Here is a 21,185-nt window from a genome sequence, read left to right on the forward strand (position 1 = left end):
GGATGGATCGAGTTAATTGATAAAGATCATGACAGCATCTCACCACAGCTATCATCCAGCCTTTGCCTGTCTGCTACTCGTGTGTGTGTGTGTGTGTGTGTGTGTGTGTGTGTGCACGCTCAGTCGCTAAGTTGTATCTGACTGTTTGCAACCCTATGGACTGTAGCCTGTCAAGCTCCTCTGTCCATTGGATTTCCCAGGCAAGGAAACTGGAATGGGTTGCCATTCCCTTCTCCAGGGGATCTTCCTGACTCAAGGATCTAACCCACGTCCCCTGGATCAGGAAGATCCCCTGGAGTTAGAAATGGCAACCCACTCCAGTATCCTTGCCTGGGAAATTCCGTGGACAGAGGAGCCTGGCAGGCTACAGCCCATGGGGTTCCAGAGTGGGACAGCTGAACATGCGCACATGCGTGCAGTTTCCCACTGTGCGTGTATGTGGCTCATCCATTCTCCCCTTGATGGACGCTTGGGTGCCTATTGGGCCAGGTAGTTCTGTTGGCATCATCACGTGGCCTTCTCTCCCATCTTTTCAGCTGCGCTGGCTCGCGCTGGCTCGAGGAGTCTTACTCAGAGGCCTGAGACCAGACACTAGACTGGGTCAGGACGCTGATCTTGTCTTGTTTGTCTTCAAAGCCCTCACACCTCCTCTTCAGCCACACTCAGAGAGAGTTTGGATTTAATCTGTGCGTCCTGCGCATCCAAGCAGGGAGGGGAGGGGCAACCCAGGATAAACTCAAGGTCAGAGTGACCTCAGGGGAGGGGGAACGATTACCAATAGCAGCCATGTAGAGCAATGATTTTTGTTTCAAAGGTTGTTACAGTCATTGTGGAAAAAAATCAGTACCTTTATTGCTCTGTGGTCACTGTTTGGGGCTGGCTTTGTTCTTAAGGACAAAGCTTCTTGGCAGGGAAGTGTTCTATATTCAAATTAGTGATCTGGCTACTAGAAGACCAGATTGAGTGAATCCAGTATCTGGGGCTGGTAGGATGGGCCCCAAGCTCGATCTTAAGGAGAAACCATGGTGGCTGATGCGTCCCTCCAGCCTGTATACTCCCTGCTCAGTGAGGAAATGGACAAGCCCTGTTCGCTTCTGTCTCTACACTCAGTTTCCTCATTTGAAAAAGGTGGGTCTGGTTGGATAGTTTTCATCCAGGTGATAGCTTTAAAGATAAGCTGAATTCAGGCCAATAAACAAGACACAACATAAAGCAACTCTTTGATTCGGGGATGGGCCCTGGGAGCCCTGGACTTCCTATGTGGTGCTAGTGGTAAAGAACCCGCCTGCCAGTGCAGGAGATGTCAGAGACTCAGGTTCAATCCCTGGGTCAGGAAGATCCCCTGGAGAAGGGAATGGCTACCCACTCCAGTATTCTTGCCTGGAGAATCCCATGGACAGAGGAGCCTGGCAGGCTACCGTCCATAGTGTTGCAAAGAGTTGGACACAACTGAGTGACTCAGCACGCCTGCAGGCACTGGGAGCCCCTCTTTCCCACCCTTTACCTACCCTGCACCACCACCACCACCCTCCTACCTCCCTACCACAGCTGCCACCTCTCTCCAGCCTGCAGGTGGCGTCTGTGAGCTCTCAGGGGTCCAGACTCCTGTCCCCAGCCCTCCCACCTCAAGTTCTTCCGAGCACCTCGGGATGTAGCTTAAACAAATGCCACGTTGAGATCCAGCTCTTTGAACTGTTAGCCAACATGTACTGTCCTGTCCTGGGAACTCTCCAAGTCTGGTGGAAACTCAAATCAAAAGCTGTGTTTTTCTTCTCAGGGAAGGGATTATGACCTTCACCTTTTTGTAGGAAGAAAAGGAGGAGGAGGAAAAGGCAGTGGCAGCTCAAGACAGCAAAGACAAATAGAATCGGCTAGGTGACTTCAGTACGACCTGTTCCATTCTCTTTTAATCTTAAGATTCTGACCCTGGGGACATCTCAGCACATCCAGTGTGTCCTATTAACCCTGCCCTCTCCCACCCCCAACACTGCTTCCTCTTCATTTCTCCTTAGCAATGTATTTATATTTTATTTCTTTGGAGATTTCATGGTGCCCATGGGTGTGCACGTGTGTGTGTGTAAAACCATAGCTATGGGCAAATTTCAAGCACCAAACACACTTGCAGGTGTTTAACCAGCTGAAAAACTAGGGAATAGAGAGAAAATTTAGGGGGAAATTATAGGTAATTAACAGAGATGGTTTTGAGATAGAAGGAAGGAACCTTGACATCCACATCCACATTACCATCTACATCTACATTACCCTTGATGTTTTGAATCTTTCTTAATTCCTGCTGCTGCTGCTGCTGCTGCTGCTGCTGCTGCTGCTAAGTCGCTTCAGTCATGTTCAACTCTGTGCGACCCCATAGACGGCAGCCCATCAGGCTCCCCCATCCCTGGGTTCTCCAGGCAAGAACACTGGAGTGGTTGCCATTTCCTTCTCCAATGTGTGAAAGTGAAGTCGCTCAGTCGTGTCCGACTCTTTGTGACCCCATGGACTGCAGCTTACCAGGCTCCTCCATCCATGGGATTTTCCAGGCAAGAGTACTAGAGTGGGGTGGCATCGCCTTCTCCATCTTAATCCCTAGAACACAGTAATTCTTTGAGCTACAGAGACTGCTGGTGGTTTGTTACATCATTTATGCTTTAGGTATTTCATCGTTGCTATCTGAAAAAAAGTTCTGAGTTGTCTAAAATAAAAAGTCAGATCCCCCTTCACTTCTGTAGAACTAGCTACTATGAATAGCTTGATGAGTATTTCCCAGATGTTTTAAAGCTATGCTTTTAAGTGTGCCTGTACTTAAGCATATTGTTGTTCCCTCTCTCAGTCATGTGCAACTCTTTGCGACCCCATGGACTGCAACACTCCAGGCTCCACTGTCCTTCACTATCTCCCGAAGTTTTCTCAAACTCATGTCCATTGAGTCAGTGATGCCATCCAACCATCTCATTCTCTGTTGCTCCCTTCTCCTCCTGTCCTGAATCTTTCCCAGCATCAAGGTCTTTTCCAGTGAGTCATCTCTTCCCATCAGGTGACCAAAGTATTGGAGCTTCAGTGTCAATCTTTCCAGTGAATATTCAGGGTTGATTTCCTTTAGGAGTGACTGGTTTGATCTCCTGGCTGTCCAAGGGACTCTCAAGAGTCTTCTCCATCACCACAGTTTGAAAGCATCAATTCTTTGGCACTCAGCCTACTTTATGGTCCAGCTCTCACATCTGTACTTGACTATTAGAAAAACTATACAGACCTTTGTTGGCAAAGTAATGCCTCTGGTTTTCAGTACACTGTCTAGGTTTGTCCACCAGGGAAGTCCCAGAAATGCACAATTTTATCCAAGTCAAATTGAGGACTGTAATCCAGAAACAGTCTCTCAGAAAATTCTGAGAACTGTCCTACCAATTAGAGGTCTAGACACAGTTACACTTTTTGAGACAGAGAGCTGTATATTAAATGATATCTTATCAACAGTTTACACAATCTAGTGAGTCATCATGGTTCATCGTGGCCCCTTACAAGGTCAAGGTTATCTTGTAAGGAGTTGTCTTGTTGATGTGAGAAGAATGTTGTTCTTTATGGTTGAGCAGGTTGAGCAGGTATTTCTGCTGATGAGGATTTGTTCCAAGTCTAATGCAGATACACAGTGTACAGTGTCAGGGGAGAGGAGGCCGAAAGGCACAGAAAAAAAAATTTATGTCTAAATTTTTCTTGTCCTGCCATCAGTTCAGTTCAATTCAGTCGCTCAGTTGTGTCCAGCTCTTTGTGACCCCATGAACCACAGCACTCCAGGCCTCCCTGTCCATCACCAACTCCCGGAGTTCACTCAAACTCATGTCCATCGAGTCGGTGATGCCATCCAGCCATCCTCTGTTGTCCCCTTCTCCTCCTGCCCTCAATCTTTCCCAGCATCAGGGTCTTTTCAAATGAGTCAGCTCTTCGAATCAGGTGGCCAAAGTATTGGAGTTTCAGCTTCACATCAGTCCTTCCAATGAAAATCCAGGACTGACCTCCTTTAGGATGGACTGGTTGGACCTCCTTGCAGTCCAGGGGACTCTCAAGAGTCTTCTCCAACACCACAATTCAAAAGCATCAATTCTTCAGTGCTCAGCTCTCTTTATACTCCAACTCTCACATCCATACATGACCACTGGAAAAACCATAGCCTTGACTAGACGAACTTTTGTTGGCAAAGTAGTATCTCTGCTTTTGAATATGCTATCTAGGTTGTTCATAACTTTCCTTCCAAGGAGTAAGCGTCTTTTAATTTCATAGCTGCAATCACCATCTGCAGTGATTTTGGAGCCCAGAAAAATAAAGTCAGCACTGTTTCCACTGTTTCCCCATCTATTTGCCATGAAGTGATGGGACCGGATGGCATGATCTTAGTTTTCTGAACGTTGAGCTTTAAGCCAACTTTTTTCTCTCTGTTTCACTTTTATCAAGAGGCTCTTTAGTTCTTCTTCACTTCCTGCCATAAAATCTGCATTTTCTTTCACACTTTCTTTGGTAAATAGGAGCCTACAGTAGAGGGCAAAAAAATAAAACAATCCATGTGGTCATTTAGAAGACATTCCTACCAAAGTCTTTATCTCACATTCTTTCCTTTTTTCTCCTCTCTTCTTCTCATCCATCTAGCCTTTGTTGGGATGTATTTATTACCCGGGCTATCACAGTGGGAATAAAAATATAAGTAAGATACAGTGTGTGTCCCTAAGAAATCCCCAGGCTTGTGAGGGGACCAGATCCCAAACTAGACAATTCTCATGCAATCAAATAACTTTTAACTGTTAGGTAGTTAGAATAGGAAAAAAGGAGTCCAAAATGGTGGTGGCTAAAAGACAAAGAAAGGGAAAAGCCTTCAAAAATGGAACAAAAGAAAATCCGAGTCACTTTTAACTATGGCAGTAATAATAACAACAATAATCACCATTTATTGGCATCTCTCCTATATATACTCTACCAGGCATGATCAGAAACAGGCATTATCTCCTGTTATCCTTATAAAACTCCCATTTTACAGATGAGGAAACTGAGGCTCTGGAAGATTAAGTTGCCCAGTTAATAAGGAGAAGTAGTGGGGCTGCCCTGGTGGCTCAGACAGTTAAGAATCTGCCTGCAATGCAGGAGACCCAAATTTGATCCCTGGGTTGGGAAGATCCACTGGAGAAGGGAATGGCAACCCACTCCAGTATTCTTGCCTGGGGAACTCCACAGACAGAGGAGCCTGGCGGGCTACAGTCCATGGGGTTGCAAAGAGCTGGACCCAACTACGTGATTAGCACTTGCAGTGGGGCTTGAAACCTTGTTTGTTGGATTCCAAAGTTCATCCTTTAATTCTTCTGATCAGGAGCACAGAGGGAGGAGCCCCATCCAGTGAACTAACAGGAGGCTTGTCATTGGTCTACGGGACTTAAAAATAGAGTAACACCATTTATAAATTACAGAGAGCCCGAGAATATCAACAGGGCACACCACCAGAGTGCAAACGCTCTTATCTCCCCCTCTGGCCCTCACCTTTGTCCTCATCACCTCTGTTGATCTGATATGCTTTCATGTGGGTGGACAGACTTATTTACCTTTGTGTTCTCTTTGATTTTCTGGTTGACCCTTTTGATATTCATTTGCTCTTTTATGGACTGTTTGCACTCTGCAGCCTATCCAGACCTCTGACCCCGTGGAGATTCCTCCACACGCTGAGACATTTCCCAACCTCAGGAACACCAAGCTGTTTCCCAGATGGGGGCTGCTCACAATAAATAAGAATGATGGGGCTTCCCTGGTGGCTCAGTGGTAAAGAATCCACTTGCCAATGCAGGAGACACAGGTTCGATCCCTGATCCAGGAAGATCCCGCATGCTGCAGAGCAGCTAAGCGCACAACTACTGACCCAGCACTTTAAAGCCTGGGAGCCGCAAGTGCTGAACCCACATGCTGCAGGCATGGAAGCTTGGGCGCCCTAGAGCCTGTGCTCCACAATGAAGCCACCACGATGAGAAGCCTATACACTCCCACAGAAGGGTAGCCTCTGGGGTCTTGTCGCAACTAGAGAAAAGCCTGAGCAGCAGTGAAGACCCAGCACAGTCAAAATTAAATAAATAAGAAAGCAAAGAAACCAATAAAAAGAAGAAGAATGATGACCTGTGGTAACATGCGGGGCCTTTATTGAGCACATAAAATGCACTGCCTTCCATGGCTATTTCTGTCCTCAACATTCATCACGTCACTGATGGCCACAACTGATTCTCCATCCTGATGGAATCTTATGCTTGTCAAAGGATTATGATTAACATGCCAACATTGCTTTCATCAGAAAACCTCAAACTGCCGATGCAGTGCTGCTTGGCGATAAATGTTTCCTTGTTGTAGTGCCGCTGCCTTGTAAATCCAGAGCTCTCGTGATGTGCAACCTACACAATAAACAAGTGCAGGGTAGCAGGACCTCTTAAAGTGTGCAGGGTCTGAGGGCCACCAGCACACTTTGCCAGCCTGGCTTACAGGACCCTCCTCTTAAAACAGAGCAGGACCCTATCAGGGTCCTTGCCCCAACCCCACCCGTATCATCTGCCAGCCGTTTGTCTGTGGAAAATTGTAGTCAGAGAATAAGTTTAATCAGACAAGTGAGAAACAGTTAAAACAAAGGAAAAGAGTCAAAAGAAACCAAATAACAGTAACGTACTCATTAAGCATAGTTGAGGACCTTTAGTTCTTTCTCAAGGGCTATAGGTAATATTCTGAGTCACCTCCTGTTAAGTTGTCTTATAGATACTGAAATCCCAGGTTGAAGATGTTAACTACATGATGACCAAACTATAGACATGACATGCTGCTGCAGCTGCTGCTGCTAAGTCACTTCAGCCATGTCTGACTCTGTGCAACCCCATAGACGACAGCCACCAGGCTCCCCCGTCCCTGGGATTCTCCAGGCAAGAACACTGGAGTGGGTTGCCATTTCCTTCTCCAATGCATGAAAGTGAAAAGTGAAAGTGAAGTCGCTCAGTTGTGTCCGACTCTTCTCACTAGGCTCCTCCATCCATGGGATTTTCCAGGCAAGAGTACTGGAGTGAGGTGCCATCGCCTTCTCCAACAGCCATGACGTAAGCTGCCACAATTCCAAGAACTGAGCTCAGAGAAATGGAAACAAATGGACCCTGGAACTGAAGACTGACTGTACCTAAAACAATCGAGATGATGCTGGTTGGACCACCAATGACCAATTTGAAAGATGACTGTCAGAGCTGACTGTGCTGTTTCTGCGTGTAGTTCCCCCGCCTTCTGTCTATAAAAGTTCTTGCCCACTGGTTGCCAGTCGGGGTTGGGAGTCAGCCTTTGGACAGACATCTGCCACCCTCCCCCTCCAGTTGTCGACATCTGAAATGAAGCTAACTTTCCTTTCCACCGACCTGGCCTGTTTATTGACCTTTGAGCAGCAAGCAGCCAGACCCCACACCCTGCTTTCGGTAACACTCTCTGGGAATGTTACTAGCAGGAGACGAATAAACCTTTCACTACATCCAGCCTCTGGTCCATCCAAGACCAGTCACAGATGCCCCCTGGAGTGGATGTTTTCCTGCTTTCTCAGCGTGGACCACGGAGAGCACATGAAAGACCCAGTAGGATCCAGGAAGAGCAGAGCTGTTTTATTATGATGAGGGAGGTGGGGCTTCAAAGAGAAGGCAGGGTTTGGTACAGGGTTTGATTAGGCCTGGAAATGACCAAAGAATCAGATATGGATGATAGAGTCCAATGTACCAACCTGAGCTCTCATGTGGCGGGAAGAACTGGGAGCACAAATGATACGTGTCCCAGCTCCTTAGCCAAAGACACCTTACTGTCCTGTTCTTGGGGAGACAACCTGGGTCCAAATCAAAGGAGTTGGTTTTGACGTTACTATGGCAATTTGAGACCCATGGTTGGGACCGCCTTTGGCTTCTAGGCCTCCCCCGAACCCTCCTCTTCCCCTCCCCACCCTTCTGCCCCCAACACTTCATTCCTGCCCCAGTCTATAATAATAAAGTGATTATTATAAAATTACATTCTCGTTGTAAAAATTTAGAAAAAGAGAAAAAAAAGTGATAGCCATAAACCTACCTCCCAGGTTTAGGGTGGGGTAGAGGGGACCACTAGAGAAGGCAATGGCACCCCACTCCAGTACTCTTGCCTGGAAAATCCCATGGACGGAGGAGCCTGGTAGGCTGCAGTCCATGGGATCGCTAAGAGTCGGACACGACTGAGCAACTTCACTTTGACTTTTCACTTTTATGCATTGGGGAAGGAAATGGCAACCCACTCCAGTATTCTTGCCTAGAGAATCCCAGGGACAGGCGAGCCTGGTGGGCTGCCGTCTCTGGGGTGGTACAGAGTCGGACATGACTGAAGCGACTTAGCAGCAGCAGTAGCAGTAGAGGGGACCACTGTCAGAATCCCATATTTTATTTGAAGCTTAAAAAAAAATGTTTTTCAATATGAAAATTCAAAATTATACACTTCTGGTGAATCTTGGGCTGGATGGGACAGAGGTCACGGGCTTCTTGCTTTGGGTCAGATAGGTTTCCGAAATCTCTGCCGCATCTTTCATTTTGCTTTCTTCATTGTTTTAGGGAGTGGCTGAGGCTGAACTGGAAAAGAACCTGAGTCGGACTTTCAAAAGCTTCTTCAGATCAAGCGATGAGGTGAGGCGTGCGGGGCGTGGGGTGGGTTTTCAGCAGAAAGCGGGAGCTGCAGGGGTGCAGCTGCCTCCTGTGGGAGGACGCAGGGATGGGAGGATGGGGGTGTCAGGGTCTGGTGGTTAGCAACTAGTCTGCTTTTCTTTGACTTCTGTGGTCAGTGTGATTGGGGTCCTCACTCCCACTGGTCCCTTCATTATAATGGGGGAAGGTCTGGTCCTAACTGAAACACACCAGGAAGGCTTTGAAACATATATATATAGATGAGATGGTTGGATGGCATCACCGACTCGATGGACATGAGTTTGAGCAAGCTCCAGGAGCTGGTCAAACACGGTTGGTCAGGCAGGGAAGCCTAGCATGCTGCAGTCCACAGGGTCGCAAAGAGTCAGACACGACTGAGTAGCTGAACTGAACTGGTCATAATGGTGACAGTTAAGAAGTTATTACCATTATCATTTGCATATGCATAATTGCTTATGAAGGTACAGAGTGAATTGATGCTTCTAACTCTTTTCTGGAGCAATGCCAAGAACCTAGACTGCCTTATCGTGATAATCCCACTGTCCTGTCTTATGTGTTAGGAGTCACTGTTGCTTTGTCTGGTCAGTGCCTGCTCAGATGTCCCGATTTTTGCCAGTTTCTTTGCTGAGCACTTCTGGCACCTCACTCTTTGATACTCAGTTCAATTTCTTTCTTCCTGAAGTACCTTCTTTTGTAGTTTTTTCAATAAGTGTTTGTTAGGAATAAACTCATCATCTTTTGGTCTCGAAAATATCTTTTTTTTTTAATTTTTTATTTTTACTATATTTTACTTTACAATACTGTATTGGTTTTGCCATTTGCTCTTAGGCCTGAGGAACAGTTTATCAGAGCATTCTAGGTTGACAATTATTTTCTTCTAGAAACTTCTATCACTGTTGGTAAGAAATCAGTCTCAAGTCTACCTTCTGTGTATTGTTTGTCTTTTAGTCATGTCTGATCCACAGTTTAACCCATCTTTGAGGTTTTAATCTCAATGAACAGTTTTTTGTGTTTTTTTTTAATTTTTGAAAGCTGTATTTTATTATTTTTCAAAGCATTCAGATCTCTGTCCATAGAGCCTCGGTTCTAGCCTTGTTGTTCAGTCCCTTCTTCTGTCTTAGTCTGACTCCATGTGACCCCATGGTCTGTCCATGGGATTCCCCAGGCAAGAATACTGGCCAGGGTTGCCATTCCCTTCTCCAGGGGATCTTCCCCACCCAGGGATTGAACCTGGGCCTCCTGCACTACAGGCAAATTCTTTACTATCTGAGCCACCAGGGAAGCCACATTAATCATTTTAAGCATACTCATTTTTTATTCTCTCTCTGTTCAGGTTCTATTACTTAGTATTCTTGAAGAGTCTTGTTCACTGTTTGCTTTGCTTGCTGTCTCTTGCAGTGGGGCCTTATTGTGTATGTGGGGGTAGGGGAGAGAGTTCTGTAATTTTGGTTTGCGAGCTCATCTTCAGTAGCACTTAATCTGCTCCAAACCGCTTCAGATGAAATGGAGGAAATGCCCTTCCTGGGTGGTCCAGCATTTATTGCTCCTGCCAGGCCCCTGGTGGAATTTACCAGCCCAAGCTCCCTTTCACTACTGTTGTGTTTTACTTCACTTACTGGGGCTTTCCAGATCTCACAGTGTGGATTCAAACTCAAATACATACAAAGGCAGACTTATAGCTGTGATTTCCTAGGGAAGTGTTTTTAGCGTCTTCTTAGTATCAAACTGAATAGACAGCTCCCTTGATTTCTCTCTATCATGGTGGGTGGGTTTTTCCTGCTGATGCTGCTAAGTCGCTTCAGTTGTGTCTGACTCTGTGCGACCCCATAGACAGCAGCCCACCAGGCTCCTGTGACCACGGGATTCTCTAGGCAAGAATACTGGAGTGGGTTGCCATTTCCTTCTCCAGGGTTTTTCCTAGTCCACCCTTTAACTGATGACTCCAGATTGACTCTGTGGATAGCAGGGACAATCTGATTTTTAACTTCCCATCTGCCATAGACCTAAGGTCTAATCTCTTGTTCCTATTGGTTGGTACACCCAGGGTTTACATTGCCAAGACCTGCAAACACCCAGAAGCGGCTGTAACCTGGAGCTTGGTGGGAGCTATCCCTAACTCTGAGCACTCAGGACCCGCCTAGCTCTCCTGGGCATTTAGAATATTTGTATGGTCTGCTGGCACACACAGGGCTTTTAGACACCCTGTTCATATGTATTTCCTTTGCTTGACCCATGACATTGTTTCTAACTTTTCTCCCTCCAGACTTTCATCACCGTGAGCAGAGTCTGTGAAATGGGTAAGAGACATTCTCAGGAGGAAAGGGAGACAGGAGGGGCCATGGCAGGAACCAGCTGAACGTTAAATGATTGTTTCTCCATCTGCCGGCCGCGGGCAGAAGCAGTCACCTGCCAGCCTGAACTCTGACATGCTTAACATAGAGCCTCTGCTGGTGAATCACATTTACCCTAACCCAGGGTGACCATGAGGCCCCGGCTTCCCTTTACCCACAGAGTTTTAGAGCCAAGAGCTTGGAGAACTCTCAGAGCTTGTCAAAGCATCCTCTACTGATTAGGACAGAGACCCAAGATAGAACCTGACCTCTGCATGGTCACCTGGTGCAGGTAGGGAGGAAATCAGGCCAGACCCCAGCCAGGTTGCTTCTGTCACAATTCCCTGGCCTCCCCTCCATCAAGCTCTGTTCCAACAGCCCCCGTTCTCCCTCGCAGTTTGGAAATAAGCAAGGAGCCGGAGCCAGAGCCAGAAGCAGACCAAGTGCTCATCCCCTCAGCTCCTGGATCCAGCACTGTTTCCAGAGAAACTTGCTTGGCACCAAGGCTGTGACTTTGCCATGATTCCCTAGTATTTTGTATTAATAACAATGATCACTACCACTTGTTTGAGCACCTACTCTGTGCATCAGACACTGGGCTAGCCCTTTTTAGTTATATTATTTATAATCCTCATGACATCCCTGAAAACTCTCTCTATTATCTCTGTTCTACAGATGAGAAAAATGAGTCCTACAAGAGTGCCAGAGTTTGTCCAAAGTGTCCAGGCTGGGGTTAAACTTCTGTCACTAGTCAGGAACACCTCTCCCTTCCCTCCCTTCACCCCTTTACTCATTCACATGGTCACTGATTCATTCCTTCATTCCTCAAACACTTAAAGTGTACGCTTGGTGTAAAAGCAGGAGCAGGTATCCAAACCCATGGGACAGCGTCATTGCCCTCAGGGAGTCCCAGTCTGTTTTTTAAAATTTATTTATTTTTAATTGGAGGATGATTGCTTTACAATATTGTGTTGATTTCTGCCATATAGTCTCTTGAGGAGGCAAAAAGCACCGTAATAAGACAAGGAGAGGTGGTGGAGGGTCTCAAGAGACACCAAGGTGTTGTAACTCAGACATCTGACCCCGGGGAGGGGATGGTGGTGAAGAACAATGGGAAGGGGATGGTGGAGAAGAAACAAGTGGCTTTTTGCAGGAGGACTCCTTGTGAACACCCCAGAGGAGCCCACCCTCAGCAAGATGGTCACTGAGGAGGACATCCAGTTCTACGTGCAGGAGTTCAAGAAGTCTGGTTTCAGGTAAAGAGGACAGCGCCCCGAACGCAGGAGAGAGAAGGTGGGCAGACAGCTTCTTCTGCTCACACGTGCAGGGTGAAGCCCAGTGATCTTCCAGCTCAGCCCCCTTCAACGTCTGGCTAGCCTCTGCTTGAATGCTTCCAGTGTCAGGAGGCTCTTTACTGATGATGCTCAGCCTGCTCTAGTTTGGAGAGTTCAGTTTGTTCTCCCTTATGCTTAGGAGTCCCTTCAGAGCACATATTTTTAGCTTTTTTTCAGTCGTGATCTCAGTGAGGATCAGAAGACAGTTCTGAGTTCTTACTTCAAAAGAACATAAAAACCCACATAAACTCAAAACTGCATATGTATTTCTGAAGTGGGTAGCAATTTAGGAGCCTCAGACTGGGGCGCAGATATGCTATAGAAAGGAGCGTAGAAGGCAATCTGCTCCAGCCCCTCCTCTCATAGGAAGGGAACTTAGAAGCCCGCTCCAGTACTCTTGCCCGGAAAATCCTCTGGACAGAGGAGCCTGGCAGACTATGGTCCATGGGGTCTCAGAGCCGGACACAATTGAGCACACCACTCACACACACTTGGGGCTTCCCTGCTGGCTCAGTGGTAAGGAATCTGCCTGCAGTGCAGACTTGGGAAACATGGGTTTGATCCCTGGGTCCAGAAAATACCCTGGAGGAGGGCCTGGCAACCTACTCCAGTCTTCTTGCTGGGAGAATCCCATGGACAGAGGAGCCTGGCTACCGTCCATGGAGACAGCTGAAGCGTGCGTGCTGAAAGGACACATGGCTCATCTAGGGTCTTTCCAGGCCCTCGTTCACACTGGAGAAGTCTCAAGGGCCCAACAGCACCAACCCCTCCTGTGCTTGAGGACTGGGAGAATGTTCCAGGCACAGCCCTGGGGCCACCCTGCTAGTCCGGTGGAGACACCTCGGCATCACTCACTGGTGTCCCATTAGGATGAAGCATCTCCCCGTATCCCTTTTCTTGGGTTTCCTGGGGCGGGGAGAGTGGCTCTGGCTAGTGAGGGCACTAAGCCAAGTTCCCACCCTCTTCTGAGACAGCCCTGGGAGGAAGCAGAGAGTCCTGTGGGGCTGGCTTCTCTGTGTCCCCTCATGCTGGTTTCAGAGAGTGTCAGCTCTCAGTCCGGGGCCATGCCTGCACCAGGCTGTGCTCCATAAAGCCTGGCAGGCCTATAGGGCACTAGGGAGTGACTCCCGGGCTGTGTTCTCGACCCCCTGCCAGAATCTTGGCTCTTCCTGGGAAGACTGGCTCTACGCTGAGCTGGTTGCTGGTGGGGTCTGTAGCACAAACATCTACTAAAAGCTTTCCTCTTTTTATTTCCCAATCTGCCCCTCCCAGGGGGCCTCTAAACTGGTACCGGAACATGGACACGAACTGGGAGTGGGGCTGCAAAGGCTCAGGGAGAAAGGTGAGTCCCATGCTGTTCTCTCCCAAGTCACCCTGAGGGCATCCATGGACCCAACTTAGCTGGTCAGAGTTGGGGGTGGACAGACTGCCAGCTGCTCTGGGAAGCACCTCCACTGCAGGGTTTCCTCTTAGGACCTCTGTGCAGCTGCTTCTCTTGGAATGGCAGAGGGTGGGACAGAGGGGGACAGGGGTCTGCCAGGTGACTACACCCAGGTGTCCCGGTGGTGTCCCAGCTCCAGGTGCAGGTGGTCCAGGGCAACCCCAGAAATCACAAGGTTGAAGCCCCCAGCTCACAGAAGGAGCATCACGTGCTCTCAGAGAGACAGGAGAGATAGGGCTTTAACCCCTGGATGTGTCACCTTGACCAAGTCAGTCTGCGTCTCAGTTTCCTCATTTGTCAAGCAGGAGACAGGTTTGCAGTCTCCAGGTCAGCAAACGGAGTAATGGAGTCCCAGGTTTACACTCAGAGCATTAAAAATCTAAGGGAAATTGCATTTTCACGTTCCCCAGCTCATTCCGTAACCCCAGCCATCTCCTTGATTCAGTTGAAATTGAACATCCTCTATGTGCCACGAACTGTGCTAGACTTTGGGGCACCAGACAAATAAAACAAGGGCGGTCCTGACCGCTCAGGATCAGGTATTCAGGCAAGAGAACATGAAACATAGTAGTTAAGAGCAGGTGGGGCAGGGATTTTCCTGGTGTTCCGGTGGCTAAAACTCCATGCTCCCAGTGCAGGCAGGCATCCAGGTTTGATCCCTAGTCAGGGAACTAGATCCCACATGCCGCAGCTACGAGTTCTCATGTCACAACTAAATATCTGGGCTTCCCTGGTGGCTCAGATGGTAAAGAATCTGCCTGCAATGCAGGAGACCTGAGTTCGATCCCTGGGTCTGGAAGATCCCCTGGAGGAGCATGACAACCCGCCATGCTTGCCTGGAGAATCCCATGAACAGAGGAGCTTACCAGCTTGCTGTTCATGGGGCTGCAGAAAGGCAGACTCAACTGAGCACACATAACTAAAGATCCCATGTACTGTGACTAAGACCTGACAACCAAATAAATAAAATTTAAAAGAAGAAAAAAGAACAGGATGGGCACGATGGCCTTGTAATCCCTGTGTGACCTTGGGCAAGGCACTTACCCACTCTGTTCTCTGTGGCTGCTTAAGATGGAAATGACAAGAGTGGCGCCTTCCTCAGGATCTGTGTAAGGATACAGTGGGTTGATGCATATGGAATGCTGAGCTAGAACAATGCTTGATACATAATAGTGGCTTAATTAATGCTCTTGAGCCAGTCATCACTCTGCTCTGTGATGGACAAAACCCCAGTGTGATAGGTAGATTGTCTCATAGCGTGAGGGATGAAGATGAGGTCTTTAGGGAGGTGAAGCCCAGGGATCTAAGGTTGGGGACCCCTTCTTCTGAGGTTTCCTTCCAGCTCTTCTCTCCCACCTCCATCTACACCTGTACTACGCCTTCACGTTTTCCCTTGGAACACTGTGGAGGGCATCCCTCCACACACCCCCACAGCAGCCTCAGGATTCATTTCAGCCACAAAGCCACCCCTGGGTCTTCACTCCTCAGAGGAGGGGGAGCAGTGGGAAGCACACAGCTCTGCATTGTAGGTAAAAAAAAAAAAAAAAAATAGTGCAAATTCCTTAACCAGAGACAATGAATGCCGTCTGGAAGTTGTAATGGTGGCATGAGAACAAGAATAAAGAGGGGTCCTCTCAATCCGGCAGTGCCCCGTTTATCAGTGGATAAAGGTGAAGTCATTTAGCTGCCTCGAATGTCACGCTGGTCTCCATGCGGCTGGCCCAGTCACACTCTGGCTGCCCTTCTGAAGCATCCGTTCAGCTCAAAGAAAAGGGATATCAATCTCCATCCATGCAAGGGCATCTTCCTCCTTCCTGGTGCCATTTGGTTTGTTCCAGAAATATCAGTCCCCGGAGCAGACCACATGCATGTACTTACACACATACACGGAACCTGAGTGGTCACTACATGCCCGAATCCATCCATATTGAGAAAAACAGTCTTTTCCTTCTCTGTGTCTCTTTTACTTTCACACAAAACACTTTCTTCTTAAAAAAAAAAAAAAAAACTTATTTATTTATTTATTTGACTGGACCAGGTCTTAGGTGCAACATGTGGGGTCTAGTTCCCCAACCAGGAATCAAACCCAAGCCCTGTGTATTGGAAGGAGAGTCTTATCCACTGGACTGCCTGGGAAGTCCCCAAAACACTTTCTTTCTGACACTTATTACCACCAAATGTGTGGAGGTTTTTCCCCACACCAAGCAGTTCTCTGCCACATGACCTGGGTGGCCTACAGTTTAACTTAGTTCTGACAGCATCTACCTGGAGAGGGTATCAGGGCTCACAGGTTAAGGGCTCAGTCTGACAAGACTGACCCCTCGACTTCAGATGCCAACCCCACATTCACGTTGTCACCTGTGCTTCCAACTGATTGGCTATAAATTGGAGGGTCTCAGAACCCCACCCCCTGAATCTATTAACTTGTCACAGTGGCTCACAGAACTCAGGGAAGCACTTTTGTTTACCAGTTTATAAAGTGTTATTCAGGCTTTCCTGGTGGCTCAGTTGGGAAAGAATCTGCCTGCAATGCAGGAGGCCCAGGTTCGATCCTTGGGTTGGGAAAATCCCCTGGAGAACCCTAATGCTAACCAGTTTATAAAAGAATTTAATAAAGGACAGAGATGAACAGCCAGATGAAGGGAGGCACAGGGCAAGATCTGGGAGGGTCCCAAGCACAGGAGCATCTGTCTCCCTGGAGTTGTGGCATGTTACCCTTTCAGTGTGGATTTCACCAGCCTAGAAGGTCTCTGAATTCCATGCTCCTGGAGTTGGGTGGATGTTCGTGGAGACTTTCTCATGTAGGTGCGATCAATTATTAACTCCACTTCCAGCCCTTCCTCCCTCCCTCCCCTTCCAGATGTGGGGGAGGGGGAGGTAGCTGAAAATCCCAAGCTTCTAATCCTGGCTTTGTCTTTCTGGTGACGAGCCCCCATCGAGGAACCCACCCAGAGTCACCTCATTAGAACAAAAGATGCTCTGAGAACTCTTACCACTTAGGAATTTACAAGGGCTTCAGGAGCTCTGTGTCAAGCACCAGGGGCAGAAACCGAGATATATTAATACATTTTCTAATCTCTTACACAGTCATTGTAGATCTTCAATAATAGTGGTGCCTCCTTCTCACAAAGCATGGTGAAAACAAAGCCAGACCACAGTGGTGCTGTGAGCGGTCTTTTGGGAGGAGTTAAGAGTGGCTCAGGAGTAAAGAACCTGCCTGCCAATGCAGGAGACTCAGGTTCCACCCCTGGGTCTGGAAGATCCCCTGGAGAAAGAAATGGCAACCCACTCCAGTTTTCTTGCCTGGAGAATCCCATGGACAGAGGATCCTAGCTGGCTACAGTCCATGGGGTCACAAAATAATCAGACATGACTTGGTGACTAAACAAGTAGAGGAAGCTACAGGGCGTGAAAATAACATTTCCTTTCCCAGGTGATGGGGGAGCCCAAGCAGGGAGATTGCTTCTACTTCCTGTTAATCTCTCCCCAGATCCTGATTCCAGCCCTGATGGTCACCGCGGAGAAGGACTTTGTGCTCACTCCTGAGCTGTCCAAGCATATGGAGGACTGGGTAAGGGAAGTCAGGGTCATCGGGGCTTCCTGGCAGAGGGCTCAGGTGTCCCAGAGGATGCAGAGTGGGATGTTCAGGGAAACCGCTTGCTTGATAAGGCCTTCCTCCACAGTGAGATAGTCACCTTTTGGGAGTAGCGATGAAGACTTCCTTTCCACCACCCTCTGCAGTCTCTCACCACTCACTCACTCTTTCATCTCATGGGCTTTTACAGTGCACTGAGACGCACTGGGATAGTGCTAGGTAGCAGGGGGGTAAAGACGAAGAAGGTACAGAGCCTGCCATGCAGGAGCTCACGGCCAGCAGTTAATGCGGTACCTAAGAGGCTTGGGAGGATGGGGGCACACCTGGGAGCAGGGGCTTCCCAGAAACGCTGACCACCACTTCTGGGCTTGAGGAACTCCTAAGGCTTTCCTGGCAGAGAGAGAATGGGAGAGGAGATGGGGTGTTGAGAGGTGAGGGTAGCTGAAAGAGCTCAGAGGATGACAGGAACCCGATAGGCATCAGGGTTTCCCCGAGCCCGCTAGGAGCTGCTGAGCTGCATGGACCTAAGTGCATGGGGACCACTGAAGTGGAATTGATGTTGTTCAGTCGCTAAGTGGTGTCCGACTCTTTGTGACCTCATGGACTGCCACATGTCAGGATTCCCTATCACCAACTCCCGGAGTTTGTTCAAACTCATGTCCATTGAGTCCGTGATGCAATCCAACCATCTCATCCTCTGTTGTCCCCTTCTCCTGCCTTCAATCTTTCCCAGCATCAGGGCCTTTTCCAATCTTTCCCAGCATCTAGTTTTTCACATCAGGTGGCCAAGGTATTGGAACTTCAGCTTAAGCACCAATCCTTTCAATGAATATTCAGGGTTGATTTCCGGGGATTGACTGGTTTGATCTCTTTGCTGTCCAAGAGACTCTCAAGAGTCAAACCTGTGATTTGGAAGTGTTCTCTGCCGAAAGCTTGGAGGTTGGTGGGAACTGGGAGGTCTTGAGTGGGGTCACCATGACGTCTCAAGTATCGCGGCTGGATACTGAGAGCGTTCGCCTGCACTTGGCCATGGCTTTGTTAGCATCATCTCGTGTGACAGAGAGAGTGTGTCTCAAGGGCTGCTGCAAGGGACGCCCTTTGTGGACTGTGGAACCAGTCAAGAAAGGGCTGTGACCTACTTTGGGGGTTCAGGTGCCGAAGAGAGGCGGAACAGCCCTGCCTACAGACCACCAGTGAGGAGGGAGGCAGCCTGGGGAGGGGACAAGATCACGGCTGCAGGGCAAGAGTCAACCAAGCTTGACTTGGCCTTTTCCAGCAGCGAATGGACCAAGGCCTAATGGTTCTGAAGGGAGGCAATCTGTTGTGATGAGTATGGGTCAGCCTGAATTTGAGTCTTAGCTCAGCCACTTTCTGTGTGGCTTTGAGCCAGTCACCTAGCTTCTTTTCTGAGCCTTCAAGTTACCCAGAAGATCATGGTCAAGGTGAAATGATGCAGTGTGTTTAGAGCACCTAACACATAGTAGGAGCTTGAGCAGTGGTCATTCCTTTTGTAAATAATGTGGGGTTTTCAGCAGGGTGGCCTGTGGGAAGCAGAAAACTTGCCTTCTGCCATTTACTTTTCTGGGTGGGATTTTCTTCCAGATTCCCCACCTGAAAAGGGGACACATTAAGGATTGTGGACACTGGACACAGATGGAGAAGTAAGGAGATGGGGGTCCCTGGGTGGGGGACATCAGGGCTCCTTGTTCACCTCCAATAAGCCGCTCACTTTGTCACCCCTACCTGCCCGCGAGCCAGGTGAGTGGGTGGAGACAAACGGGAATTGCCTTCTGTTCCCTTTCCAGGCCCACCGAGTTGAATCGGATCCTCATTGAGTGGCTGGAGACTGACGCCCGGGACCTGCCGGTGGTCTCAAAGCTTTAGGGTGCGATGTGTCAGCTGCCAGCAGGTGTTCTGACCTCTTCACCTGCCGGGGCACTGCTCTGGTACCCACATGAAGCTTTACATGTGTCTCTCACAACCAGCAGCATCATTCAGAAGGGGTTCACAGCCAAGAATTATTTTCTTTCAATGAAATGAGTCAAGTTTGACCTAATTTTAGATATGGAAAAAATCACATGTGATTAATTCTCTGGGTACAAAGGCATCAATTTGTCTCTAAGGATGGTTAGTGTTCTGTGGGGTTCAGAATGAGATGATCAGGGGGTGATTTCTCTTTAACGGATCGATTCACTGTTTTGATGATGCAGAATCAGCAATTGAGAAGCTTTTCAGCAGAGATGAGAGCTCCTTTATTCAATAAAGCAAAGGCAATGATGATACTGCTGTTTTCACTCTTGGGAGGAAGGCAGGGTAACTGTTCTAAGAAAACATCCTGTTCGGGTGAATCCAATTCCCTCTGCTCTTGTGTCTGCAAGACTCTGCATGGCCTAGAACAACACTGTCAGGTAGAACTTTCTGATGTTATAAAAATGATCTGTTCTGTGCTGTCGGATAGAGGTGCCACCAGCCAGCCACACTTAGCCTTTCACCCTGTCTCCCTGCTCCCCTGGCATGGTGTCCTCAGTAACTTATGCTCACCTCCCTTGCTGCTCATCCTGCAGGGAAGTCTTGTGGACAAGGTGGTGTCACCAGGCTGAATTCTGATGAATATAAATTAGGGAAAAAACAGCATGTGTATCTAGATATATGCAGAAAGCAAGGGGTAGGTTAGAAATGTTAGCAGCTATCATTCTTCTTTTAAAAAATATATTTATTTTTATTTATTTGGCTATGCCTGGTCTTAGTTGTGGCACACGGGATCTTTAGTTGCAGCATATGAACTCTTTGTTGCAGCATATGGGATCTAGCTTCCTGACCATGGATTGAACCCAGGCCCCCTGCATTGGGAGCATGGAGTCTTAGCCACTGGACCACCAGGGAAGTCCCAGAAGCTCATTTTTAAGTACTTCTGTGTGCCTGGAGCCCCATACAGACCATCTCTTATTCTTCCCATTTAACAGATTAGGAAACTGAGGGTCGAATAACTTGCCCAAGGTCACTTGGCTAGTGTGGGACAGAGCCGAGATTCATATGCATGGTATCTGGTTCTTCAAGCAGAGCTCCTTCCAGCAAAAGCTCTTCTCTTTTCTAAATCTGGAGTCAGACTACCCAGATCAAACTCTGCTGGGCACCGATCACAGTGTGACCTCAAGAAAGGGTTTCCTCTGCCTCAGCTTCCTCTATTAAAAAAAGGACATTAATAGCACTAAACTCCTAGTGGTTGTGTGGTGGAATCTGGAGTCACAAAACATATCTCGAAGGACACACAGGACAGTGGAGTACAGTTTATTACTCCAGCGGGTCCAAGGGGAATCAGTTCCCAACAAGGACCTTGATGTTTCTGAGAGACTTAGTTTCATACCTCTAGCTGTTACATGTTAGCAACCTCTTTGATGTGTATGATTGAGCTTTACAACAAGCAGGTGCTAGGAGAACAAACAGTTAAGGTTAAAGGGTGGGAACAATGATTATACATCTTAAGTGGGGGCAGAGGGGGGGTCTCCATGGTTAATCTAACAGGAGCAACCAGACTTCAACTATAATCTCCATTTGCTATCTATAAGGAGGGAAGGAGACCTGGTTTTTGTTAGCAATGGTTTCTTCATTCTTGAGCAGAGTTCAGGTCCAGTTCACATCCTTTCTTTAAGATGTATGACAGGCTTCAAGATGGAGTCTCTCCTGCTTTCTTCATAGTGACCCCAACAGTTGTATTAAATGCGTGAATACATGCAGGACCCCTAAAGCAGTGCCTGGCACAGAGAAAGTGTTCCAAAGCGTTAACTGTACGATTTCCGTTTT

The 21,185-nt window shown here is 48.0% G+C and overlaps 1 protein-coding gene across 1 annotated transcript in view; it reads left to right on the forward strand.

Moving 5' to 3' along the window:
• Positions 1-19,666, forward strand: part of EPHX2 (epoxide hydrolase 2) — a 75,045-nt gene extending 55,379 nt beyond the window's left edge. Inside the window, exons 13-19 of the mRNA XM_005684042.2 lie at positions 8,595-8,666; positions 10,948-10,981; positions 12,168-12,270; positions 13,621-13,690; positions 17,280-17,360; positions 18,987-19,045; positions 19,190-19,666. Of these exons, the coding sequence (XP_005684099.2) occupies positions 8,595-8,666; positions 10,948-10,981; positions 12,168-12,270; positions 13,621-13,690; positions 17,280-17,360; positions 18,987-19,045; positions 19,190-19,268 (498 nt within the window). The 3' untranslated portion in view covers positions 19,269-19,666. The remainder of the gene's footprint in view (positions 1-8,594; positions 8,667-10,947; positions 10,982-12,167; positions 12,271-13,620; positions 13,691-17,279; positions 17,361-18,986; positions 19,046-19,189) is intronic.

Source organism: Capra hircus, chromosome 8 (genome assembly GCF_001704415.2).
Source record: "Capra hircus breed San Clemente chromosome 8, ASM170441v1, whole genome shotgun sequence".
In the NCBI taxonomy this organism is placed as follows: Eukaryota; Metazoa; Chordata; class Mammalia; order Artiodactyla; family Bovidae; genus Capra; species Capra hircus.